The sequence below is a fragment of the Phacochoerus africanus genome, chromosome 9 (genome assembly GCF_016906955.1).
Source record: "Phacochoerus africanus isolate WHEZ1 chromosome 9, ROS_Pafr_v1, whole genome shotgun sequence".
NCBI lineage: Eukaryota > Metazoa > Chordata > Mammalia > Artiodactyla > Suidae > Phacochoerus > Phacochoerus africanus.
Genome location: NC_062552.1, coordinates 60,944,772 through 60,956,771, shown reverse-complemented (window position 1 = coordinate 60,956,771; position 12,000 = coordinate 60,944,772). Strand labels below are relative to the sequence as shown.

Sequence of the window (12,000 nt, the reverse complement as noted above, 5' to 3'; positions counted from 1 at the left end):
GGGATATCTCTTGGGGCATCTCTTGGGAGCTTCCCTGTGGCTCCACCTCTGCTGGTGTTGGATGCACTTGCTGTAGCCTCAGGCCAGAGGTGGCCTGGGCCCCTCACTCCTACTTCTCTGGGAAAGCCAAGGCACCCTGTCGTCTCTCCTGGCAGGGCTCCTTGGAGTTCTCACATTTGGCTGGGACTGGGGTAGACGAAGGGGAAGGAGGAGGAAGAGGAGGAGGAGGGAGGACCAACTGGCAGACTCCAGGGCAGGTCCTGCCCAGGGATGAGAATTCACCTTTGTAGAACAGATGGATGGGGTGCTATGAATGCAGCGTGAGGTCTGTGTCTCTCTGAGGCTCTGTGTACTGGGATCCTATCTGTTCCAGTGGTCGCAGGCTGTGGTCCCATTTCCCCAGCAGCCTCTGGTCTCAGAGATGTGCTTCTTCCTCCTGCCCTGGCTCTGGGGGGGCCCAGCCTTTGGGGTGGGAGTCTCTCAGTGTCCTCAGTTCTGGCCTGTGAGGCTCCTCCCCAGGGTAAGTGTGAGGTCGGGGTACGTCCCTGGGTCCAGAGTCTAGGAAAGAAATTGGAGGGAGCAAGTCCAACCCCCACCCATGGGAACCCTTCATCCTCCCTCTGGAGGGAAGGACAGCCTGGCCCTTTGGGGAATCTGAAAGCTCTGATCAAGAGAGCGTTGCTTCCTGACCTCCCCACATTCGTGGAGGGGGCAGGAGGTCCCAGGAGACCCTGGCAAGTAAAATTCAGGGACGGGAATGAGCCTGATGGATGGAGGGGGGCGGTCTTAAGAAAGGCCTTGAGTGCCAAGCAGAGGAGTGTGGGTTTACTCTGGCGGTAAATGGGGACCTTGAGAGGTCCTTTCAGGGGAAGGATGTGAGCAGATTCCTGACTCAGGTCCTCAGAGGGCATTCACAGAGTGGAGGGTTGGGGGGACAGAGTGGAGGCTCACAGGAGGATCCAAGGCGGAGGTGGGGGGCTGGGGGGGGGCATGGGCAGCAGCGGCAGAGGGGAAGCAGGCCCAGGAAGAACGGGCGGTCCTTGGTCCTGTCTGTGGGTGAAAGAAAGGAAGGGAGACTTGGACTCTGGAGCTTCTTAACCCTCAGTCCCTGCGATTCCGCTGCCTGCCAGTGTTTCCTCTGGGCCGAGGTGGCCCTTGTAGACAGGATGTGGTGCCCGCCAAGGGTGCCTTTATGAATGGAGTGCGAAGGCTGCTGACTCAGCAGGCGGCGAGACTTTGAGGCCACCAGGTTTGCAGCGGAAGTGTTTGGGAAGGAAGTGGCTGCTCAGGGCTTCCCTGCTGCGGACAGCTGGGAGGCGGTGCTGGGCAGGATGCACCCGGCTTGGCTCAGGGTCTCCCTCCGCTCAGCTCCTGGGAGTGTGTTCGGGGTCAGGGTGGGGGTGGGGGTGGGGGGCTTGGGAGGCAGTGCTTGACTGGGCTTGGGACAGTTGAGCCTGGGCGCCTATGACTAGAATTGATGCTAATGGCTGTTGATGACATCTGCTCCCTGGAAGGGCAGAGAGGGGTGGCAGGAGGTGGGGAACTCAAACCCTTCTCGTCTGAGCTCGCTGGCAAATTACATCACATTAATGAAGTCCCCTCATTTATCTGGGCTTTAATTTTTTCCTCTTGCAAAAATGGGACCAAGTCAGGCAGCCTGGTTCCCTGGGTGGTTCAGAGAATGTGAAACCCTGTATATTTTTGTCAAACTGTCTTGGCTAGCCTAAATCAACACTGGTGACAAGGCTGGATCAGGCTGTGGCAGGAGCAATCTGGCAGCAGCTGTGGGTCACAGTGGAGAACAGCTTGGTGGCAGCGGAGGTGGGGGGGCACAGGCAGGGCTGGACCCAGGGAGGTCTGGGCTCAGATCTGATGTGTGTGTCACAGAAATGCCTCTTACTCAGAACAGACTCCAGCCGGGGGAGGGTCAGCCCCAGTCCAAGCTGTGTCCATTTCTGATTGGTCTTGCTCACTCAGATACATGTATTAAATTAGCCAGGGCCCTTTCCCCTCCGCCCCATGCTCTCACAACAAGCTGTCTTCTACAAGTTTCCCCTGGAAGTTTTTGCACAAACACTGCTCACTGCACATGCCCTACGCCGAACCCTTCCGTGTCCTCTATCTCTGTGAGTACCACACCCGGTCACGGGGCTTAAAACCAGGGACACGCTGCCTGCTCCCTTCCTCTTCCCATGTCCTCAGAGCCTCACTTTCCCCTAGACCTGCTTTGTCTCTCTTTCAGGCTCTTCTCATTGATCCTGCAGATGCTGTCAGAATAATCTTTATGAAGCACCGCTCTGACCATACCACGTCCCCTATTCCAGAACATTCCATGGCTCTCAGCTGCCTTTAAGATAAACTTTCGACCTCTTAGCCAATCTCCAAGTCTTATTCTTTACTAGCTATTGTCTTGAGCCAAACTGATCTGTGCCGTCCTTGCCCTGAGTGGGCCAGCCTTGCCTTTACTTGCTGCCTGGCCTCCCCCTTTCTTTCTTTCTTTATTTTTTTTAAAGGCCGCACCCATGGCATATGGAAGTTCCCAGGATAGGGGTCAAAGTGGAGCTCCAGCTGCCAGCCCGTACCACAGCCACAGCAACTCAGGATCCTGACTGCATCTGCAACTTGCACCACAGCTCCCGGCAAGGCCGGATCCCCAACCCACTGAGCTAGGCCAAGGATGGAACCCGCATCCTCACGGATACTAGTTGGGTTTGTTACCACTGAGCCACGACGGGAACTCCTCCCCTTTCTTATATTCACATGCCAACATCTTAGTTCCTAAGGGAGGGTCCCAGCTGCCCCCTGCCCCGCCTCCCCTGGCGCAGCCTCCCCAGTGACTCGGTTCCCTCCTGCCAGCATCACTCAAAATATCCCTCAGCCATAAGCCTTGAAGTGTGTGGGAGGGAGGACCTCCCAGCAGTGAGAAGGCCCCGGGGAGGACCTTTGAAGACAAAGGCCTCACTTCCTCTTCTTCACAGGCAGGGGCAGCCTTCCACCACGGAAAGCCCAGCTGTCAGCTGCCTCACGGGAAGATGTGTCAACTGGGCAGCAGGCGTGTGCATGTGGCCACCATCCTGGGACTGCTGTGGTTCTGCCTCACAGGTGAGGGGAGGACAGTGGGGCCTGGAGGTTTGGGGGGAGGCACCCACTCCCACCAGGGCTCCTGCTCAGCCTCTCTGTCTAGCAGGGCCGGGGAGGTTTTGACTAACCTTCCAATCTCCTCTGTGCTCTATCCACACTCATTCCTCCCTCTGGGATCCAGTGGGCAACTTGCTTTACATTTCTCAGCCTCCATTTATTTCCTTTTCTGTGAAGTGGTAAGGTGAGCACTAAATGTGATAATGTTGTTTCTTGAACGTACTGTACATGTGCTTCTTCCCCAGGACCTTTGCACGTACTGTTCCCGCTGCCTGAAACTTGCTGTGCCCACATGTCTGTCTGACTAGATCTGTTATTTCATTGCAGTCTTTGCTCAAATGTCACCTTTTCCAGGCTTTCCCAGCTACCTTGTATAAAATAGCACATCATCTCCCTTCTCCGTGACCTTCATGCTTCTTTCCAAGATTTATCCCCATCTGACATATTATGGGTTTACTTGCTTATTGCCTGCTCTGCTCAAAGAGCAGGCTCTATCCCCAGGGCCAGGATTGATGCCAGCCACATAGCAGGTGCTTAATAACCATGTCGAGTAAAGGATGTAAGTCTTCCCACACAGTTCCTGGCACAGAGTTAGCATTCAATAATGGCAGCTACTTTAATAACATCTCCATCATATTTCAAGTCCTAATCAGTTCCTGCTCAGTGGGGGAAAGCTGCCGCCTTCCTCTATGAGGGGAAGACAAAGCTGAGTATCTGGTGCCATCTGGTGGTCACAAAGAGGAAGCACCACTTTACCCAGATCTACTTTGATTTCTCTAGAGAAAGGGCTTTGTCTGGCTGATGTATCAGGTTTCATTCCCCCAAATGCTCCATACAAGGGGCACCTGGTTGGTCTCCAATTGAAGAGCTGGCCTGTGGCCTGGCATTGCAGCAAGAGTTCCAGTGCTGGTTTAAGACCTTTAGAGATCCCTACACACTGCAAAAATGATGATGCCCCCTCCCTGTGATTCACGATGAAAATACTAGCTATTAAATGTTGCTTTTCTCCTTTAACGACTGCTGTATTCAGCTAGCTTTGTTTCAAGACTGTTTGACCTTCACACTTTTTGAATGTGTCTGCCTTGCTGGTGCCCAAAGTACACACTTAATCTAACCATTACTCAAGAATGGCAGTCCCAGGCTAAGGGCCACGTCTCACCAAAAGAACAGCTATCAGGAACCCTTTACCTAACTTTCCAGGAATCTAAAAGAAGAGCTGGACTAAAGGCAGAGATGACTGGGTAGGAGGTAACCCAAAGGATATAGGGCAGTGGGGGGAGCAGGGGAACCTACCCCAGGGGGCGTTTCTCTGGCTATGACGGACTCCTTTTCATGGCCTTTAAATCTCAGCTTAAGATCTCTTTATGGAGAACATGATTCACCACCATATTTAAATGCATGGGTATTCTTTCTTGCTTGCATAAAAACGAATCATGTTTACTTAGGAGAAGAAAAAGCACTCATGATTGTTTCTCATCCAGAGAAAAACATTAATAATATTTTGATGCATACATTTTAAGATTGTCTTTCTACAATTTATAAAGATAATCTATGCCTATGGGGGAAATGCAACCAACACAAACAGGTATAAAGTACCTGCCAGATTTATGAAAATCTGCCTCCTTACTTTCTATCCACTGGCTTGCTTTTCTTCCTTCATACCCCTAATCACAGGCTAGTGAAAATTTATGTGCTAGTTTGTCCCTCTCTCCCACTAAAATGTAAGCGCTGTACGAGTGTGACCTTGGTGTCCTCTGTGGCATTCTTAACTCTTAAATTTGGCATAGTAGGTGCTTACCTACTATGTATTCTTATTGAATACATAGTATTCATTGAACTAGGACTACAGATAATAAATCTCAGGCCTTACAAGGGGGCTGGACAGGGCATGAAGTTAACCCGGAAGGGGAGGGGGACTAGGGAGGCCCAGAGTGTCCCCACTCCTCCTCACTGTCCCACCCCACCAACCCCACCCATCCCCAGATGCCGCTGTGGAGGTCCGGGTCCCCGAAGACCCCGTGGTGGCCCTCGTGGGCACCGACGCCACCCTGCGCTGCTCCTTCTCTCCTGGGCCCGGCTTCAGCCTGGCACAGCTCAACCTCATCTGGCAGCTGACAGACACCAAACAGCTGGTGCACAGCTTCGCTGAGGGCCGTGACCAGGGCAGCGCCTATGCCAACCGCACCACACTTTTCCCAGACCTGCTGGCTCAGGGCAACGCGTCCCTGAGGCTGCAGCGCGTGCGCGTGGCTGATGAGGGCAGCTTCACCTGCCTGGTGAGCATCCGGGACTTGGACAGCAGCAGTGCCGCAGTCAGCCTGCAGGTGGCAGGTGAGTGCCCCAAAGTGGGGGGCGCCCTCCCCACTAACCACAGCCCTTTAGCCATTGCCCAGTGTTGACCCATGTCTTCACAGCCCTAAGCGTCCCCTCCCTCCACTGTGTCCCACGGCTCTTGCCCTACCTTGATCTCTGCCCTCTACCCTCTGACCCCCTGCAGCCCCCTACTCAAAGCCCAGCATGACCCTGGAGCCCAACAAGGACCTGCGGCCAGGGGACACAGTGACCATCACCTGTTCCAGCTACCGGGGCTACCCTGAGGCTGAGGTGTTCTGGCAGGATGGGCAGGGTGCGCCCTTGACCGGCAACGTGACCACGTCGCAGATGGCCAACGAGCAGGGCTTGTTCGATGTGCGCAGCGTCCTGAGGGTGGTGCTGGGCGCTAATGGCACCTACAGCTGCCTGGTGCGCAACCTCATGCTGCAGCAGAACGCTCACAGCTCCATTACCATCACGCCGCATAGAAGCCCTACAGGTTTCTGTTTGTGTTTTGTTTTTGATCCTTAAATGTCCCTCTGAGGGAGGGAGATTTGGGACCTATCTGCAGGGGCCACGGGATCTGATCTCCTTAACTTCTGTCTCCCAGAACAGTGAGAGGCCTAATAACAAAAAGATAGGGTGAGTAGGAAGGAAACTTACCGGGGTAGGAGTAGGTGGGGGTGATGATCACAGGTCCTCTCTGCTCTCTGGATCTCCTGACTCCAGGGCTCTGGAAACCTCTGGGAAAAAAATGAAGAAGCATTCAGATCTCAGAAGAGAATGGAAGGAGAGGAGAGGAAAATGGTTCCTGGCAGAGAAAGGAGTTTTGCTAGGGCTGGAGGCTGCCTCAGGCTGGGTCTGCCCTGGGGATGGGGCTTGTCAGGTCAAGACCAAGCTGCTGGGAGTCTTGTCAGAAGCTTAGGGAGACTCAACCTGCTCTTAGGTGTGGGGAAGATGGAATGGAACCTGGGGGTTGACAGAGATCTGGGAGCCTGTGGGTGGCAGCCCAGAGTGTCCCCGCCCCTCCTCACTGCCCTGCCGCTCCAACCTCGTCCTTAGGTGCGGTGGAAGTCCAGGTTCCCGAAGACCCCGTGGTGGCCCTCGTTGGCACCGACGCCACCCTGCGCTGCTCCTTCTCTCCCGAGCCCGGCTTCAGTCTGGCACAGCTCAACCTCATCTGGCAGCTGACAGACACCAAACAGCTGGTGCACAGCTTCGCCGAGGGCCGTGACCAGGGCAGCGCCTATGCCAACCGCACCACACTCTTCCCAGACCTGCTGGCTCAGGGCAACGCGTCCCTGAGGCTGCAGCGCGTGCGCGTGGCTGATGAGGGCAGCTTCACCTGCTTTGTGAGCATCCGGGACTTTGGCAGCGCCGCGGTCAGCCTGCAGGTGGCAGGTGAGAGCCCAGAAGGGGGCCGACCTCCCCTTGGCACATCCTCCATACTTCCTGCAGCCCCTTATCAACTGTCCAGTGCAGACCCATGTCTTTACAGCTCCCGCTCCCTCCACTGTGTCCCCTTGCCCTTGCCTTACCTTGACCTCTGCCCTCTACCCTCTGACCCCCTGCAGCCCCCTACTCAAAGCCCAGCATGACCCTGGAGCCCAACAAGGACCTGCGGCCAGGGGACACAGTGACCATCACCTGTTCCAGCTACCGGGGCTACCCTGAGGCTGAGGTGTTCTGGCAGGATGGGCAGGGTGCGCCCTTGACCGGCAACGTGACCACGTCGCAGATGGCCAACGAGCAGGGCTTGTTCGATGTGCGCAGCGTCCTGAGGGTGGTGCTGGGCGCTAATGGCACCTACAGCTGCCTGGTGCGCAACCCCGTGCTGCAGCAGGACGCTCACGGCTCCGTCACTATCACAGGTAGGGAGCAGGCGGACAGCTAGCGAAAGACGGAGCCATTGCCTTTATCTGGACCCTGACCTAGAATTTAGGTAGGCTTGGGTGATCAGAAGACTTAAAACAAAAATTCCCCCTACATTTCAAGTGTCTCAAACTCTCTCCCAAGAAGTCCTTAAGGGGTTGCTTTATCGAGCTGTTAAGAATCATTTGTAGTATTTTCCCTCCTAAAAGCATCTTAGGTGGTCCTATACAGGGCACCGAGTACCTGCCTGGAATCTGGAGGTGTAGGTGGGAGTTCTGGGGCAGCCACAAGGCATGGCCCTGGAGTGATTTCCTAGGGCGACTTCTCCTGGTTCTGGGAAGGTGTGGCTACATCACGAATTGATGCTGGGCACCATCTGACTGTGAGGCCCTGAGACACAGCTGGGTCTCCCCAGGTGTCAGCCCCCTTCACCCCATCAAAATCAGCTCTCCGGTTTGAATTGCCCCTGGACCCAGGAAGCCATTGCAATGGCCGGGCGCTCTCTGCTGCCCCCATGTGGGCAAACACTAGATCAACACGGCCCATTTGGCTATTCCCTCAATCTCTGCTTTTGGGGTCCTAGCCCAGACCCCCTTCCCTTCCTTTAATGCCCATTTCAGTAGGCACCCTTTTGCCTGGAGGTGTGAGGAGGCCCACATTCACCAGGGGAGCCAGTCTCCATCTGGGTTTGGACCTTGGTCTGGTTCCAATGTCCCTACCCCTGGGCCAACTAAGCTTTCCTAGGGGCCTCCGTGCCTGTCTGGGGTCAGGGCCCCAGGTTCTGTCCATCTGGTTCTCCTGTTTTCTCTTTCCATGACTTCCACCCGACCCACAGCCCACCCAAGGCCAGTTTCTATACCAGCCTCAGGATTCACCACATGCTTTGTGGACTGGCCCCCCTGCTCACTGGGGACATTCACCCCATCTGAGAGAAAAATCTTTAAAGTTCTAGGAATTAACATTTAAAGGGCTCTAAAGTGCTTTCATTTCACAAATGAGGAAACTGAAGCCCAGGGAGGACAGAACTTTCCCAAGGCCACAGACTAGCACAGTGACTCTGACTCTTTTGGGGGGTCAGGTACCTTTCTGAAAATCAGATATGTATTAATGCTGTCATTTGCATTTAAATGTTGAGGGTTTGTGGTCCCTCTAAACTCATCCATGGGGGTCTGTGGACCTTGGCTCCAGCACCCGGCAGTGAGCAGATGAACCAGAACCAGAATCCAACTTTCAGCCTCTCAGCCTAATTTTCTCTCCTCCCCACCACCCAGCCTCCTATTTTTTTTGTGAGAGCAGGTCTGGCCTACTTTGGAGCCCTTGGCCTGTATTTTGCTTCGGGCAGCTTTGTGCTTTGTAAAACATTCTGGGATTCAGACTTGCAGTCCCCCAGCCTGTCTCTCCCGCACCTGCTGGAGGCTAGTTGCGTGTGCTGTATGAGGAGGGGCTTTGTGGAGCAAACACTGGATGTGGAGCCTGAAGATGCAGGTCTGAGCCCCGCTCTGTCCTTGGATGGCAGAATGAGGGCAAGTCCGCGCTGTGTCCCAGGCCCCAGTATCAGCCTGGGTGTCACTGTAACAAGAGCCCCTCCTCCTGGGCAGTTCTGTGCCTCTGCTCTGTGCTTTCCTGCAGGAGCCCCACCCTCAGATTCCCAGGGGTCCCTTCCACATGCTTTGTGGACTGGTCCTCCTGGCCCTTTGTGACAGCTCCTATCCTTCTCTCCTGCTCACCAGGGTGACGGGTCCTTTTGCTTCCAGTGTCCAGAGCCGCAGCTTTGCTGGCCATGCCTGTAGAAGGTGACATCGGCCACAAATCCCTGGCCCACAAATCTGTGCCAAGGCCTCCACTGCCCAGGGGTTCATGGCATTGCTCTCTGCTCTGACGGCACCTTCTGCGGGAGCTGCCTGCTCTCATCATCCTCCAGGCCCCTGCCCAGGACCCTCACGGGCCCTGGACTGGGCTGGAGGAGGGTGTTGTTGGATCAGCTGTGAGTGCTGACCCAGGCCGGGGCAGCTCAACCCCTTCCCTCTGCCCTGAGAGAGCTAACTGGAGGGCCGTCAGTGATGCATGAAAACTTTCTCCAGGCAAGTCTCCTCCTCTTGGGTAAACCCAGAACCTTCACTCTGGCACTCACCCTCATCTTTCTGCGGGAATCTGCAAACATTTGTTGTCAAGGCCTGGATGGTATATCTTTTGTGGGCCACATACCATCCTCGTTGCTGCTACTGCTGCTGCTTTTCCTTTTTTTGGTAACCCTTTACAAATGTCAAACTATTCTTAGCTCACGGGTTGGACAAAAACAGGCCACAGGCCAGATTTGGTCCATGGGCTGCAGTTTGCCAAATCCTGGTCTATAAGATGGGGCATGTCCCCAAGTTGGGGCTGGGGTAGTCCGGGAGGGCCTCCTGAGAAGGTGTCTCAAGCCAGGTGGAGAGTTAGGGAGCACTTTTTAGGTAGAGGAACTGACAGCAAGGGTGGTGGGGGGCTGGAAGAAGCCAGTTGTCTCTGCAGAGAAAGGTTAGGACACCAGTCTAGCTAGAGCAGCGAATTACAAAGGGAAGGGGAAGAGTGGCAGCCGGATCATAGAAGTCCTTGACTCATCCTGAGAGGACTGAAGCACTATCCTCGTGTCAGGAGGGAGCCACGCAGGCTTCTTCAGCATCCCCACCTGCAGACTCTCCCATGCTGCCAGGTTGAGGCATGTCCACAGCAGGATTTGGAGGGTGTGTGGATGGGGGGCGGGGCATGGGAACTTAAGCTCTCTTCATAGTGTTGGGGCCCAGTAAGGGTAGGGCCCCCCCCAATTCACACCTTGGAGTCAGTGGCGCTGTCCTCAGGGCCACTGCGGCCAGGCATGACAGTCTCTCCCCACTCCCCTTCCAGGGCAGCCCATGACATTCCCCCCCGAGGCCCTGTGGGTGACTGTGGGGCTCTCCATCTGTCTTGTCGCACTGCTGGTGGCCCTGGCCTTCGTGTGCTGGAGGAAGATCAAACAGAGCTGTGAGGAGGAGAATGCAGGTGAGTGAGAGGGGGCTGTGTGCACACGCACGTGCATGTGTCTTTGGGTATGCCTGTGTGTCCGTGACATCGACACGAGTGTCACTTTCCAGTGGCAGAATGAGTTGTGTGCGTGCGCTTTTGAGGCTGAACACATGTCTTATGTGTGTAAACCACTGTGAGCCTGCCCGTGAACATGCAGACACGGCAGGAGGCGTGTGGATATGAGAGTGACTGGGAGTGGTGGATGTGTAAGGCTGAAGTGGGACAAGTGGTGAATGTGTCTGTGCACAAGCGTGACTGTGAGAGCGTCAGTCACATGAGTGTGTCTGTGAGTGAGAGCTCAGATTTAGGGCTGGACACTGAGCAGCAGAGGTGAGACTGCTTCATGGGCGTGCATGTCCCCGAGAAAGGGTGTGTCTGCCTCACAGTGGGCAGAGTCTGAAGCAGGTGCACTGGGGGGTCAGGGGGATTGACTTTGGGGATGGGTAGGCGAGTTGGTGCTGGCCAGTGGTGGGCAAGTTGACCCTCATGGCTGGCACGCGGGTCAGCATGCATGTAGATGGTGAGAGGTTGGGGGTGACTGGGCGATGGCAAGGAGCATGCATGTGTGAACAGGGAAGAGACCGGTCCGTGGAGACCGATCCGTTGACAGGTAGGTGGCTGCCTGTGTGGCAGATGGCTGATGGGGCTAGTGGAAGGATGAGGAAGGACACGGGGGTGGGTGTGTGTGTTGGAGGTGGCGGTTGAGTGGGGTGGTGAGTGGGTGGGTGGGTGGAGGGGTGAGTAGATGGTCCCTGGCCAGGTGAGTGGTGGACTCCAAGCTGGTATCCCTTTCCTCCCACCATGGGGCTCTGCTCTGTGCTGGTCTCAGGCTCCGACCTGGTGTCCAGCATCTGGAACAGCAGCCAGGCCTGCTCAGCCCCACGTACCTGCCTCTTGCACTCCTGGGGAAAGTGGGGCTGAGGGAGGAAGTGTGTGTTCACTCTTCCAGGAGCTGAGGACCAGGACGGGGATGGAGAAGGATCTAAGACTGGTGAGTCTGAGCTAAAAGCTGGCACTATTGGCTGAGGGATGAACCCAGGGACAGGGGAGGACCCCAGGGTCTGGAAGAGCCATGTGGGCTTGAAGGTGTGACTGAAGTGTGCCCTGTGGACAGTGGCCCCCCAACCTAGGTGAGTCTGGTCCTTGCTCAGCATTAAGACCCAGAGACGGGTCCCCCAATTCTCATTCTCTTCCAGGTTCGTTCGTTCTTTCTTCCCTTTTTTTTTTTTGCTTTTTTGCAGCACATGGAGGTTCCCGGGCCAGGGGTTGAATCGGAGCTGTAGCCACCAGCCTACACCACAGCCACAGCAACGCCATGTCTGCAAGCAACACCACAGCTCATGATAATGCCGGATCCTTAACCTGCTGAGTAAGGCCAGGGATCGAACCTGCATCCTCATAGATACTAGTCAGATTCGTTAACCACTGAGCCATGATGGAAACTGTTCTCCTGGGTGCTTCCTTTCTCCTGCCTACCTTTTCCCATCTTCCCAGGCGGCTCCACCGGGAGTGACCAGCACTGCCAGTTCTGGTGGCTTCCTAGGAGGAATAATGAGGGCTCAGGAGACAAAGCCACCTGGGTTTTAGTTCCAGCTCCAGCTCGTCTAAGCTGAGTGGTCTTGAGCAAGTCACTTTGCC

General features: G+C 55.4%; 1 protein-coding gene across 1 annotated transcript in view; it reads left to right on the top strand.

Annotated features, from left to right (window-relative positions):
* CD276 (CD276 molecule) overlaps positions 1–12,000 on the top strand; it is a 30,549-nt gene that overhangs the window by 13,782 nt on the left and 4,767 nt on the right. Inside the window, exons 2-8 of the mRNA XM_047795437.1 lie at positions 2,979–3,102; positions 5,122–5,469; positions 5,636–5,950; positions 6,514–6,852; positions 7,026–7,322; positions 10,204–10,338; positions 11,312–11,353. Coding sequence (XP_047651393.1) covers positions 3,033–3,102; positions 5,122–5,469; positions 5,636–5,950; positions 6,514–6,852; positions 7,026–7,322; positions 10,204–10,338; positions 11,312–11,353 — 1,546 coding nt within the window. The 5' untranslated portion in view covers positions 2,979–3,032. The remainder of the gene's footprint in view (positions 1–2,978; positions 3,103–5,121; positions 5,470–5,635; positions 5,951–6,513; positions 6,853–7,025; positions 7,323–10,203; positions 10,339–11,311; positions 11,354–12,000) is intronic.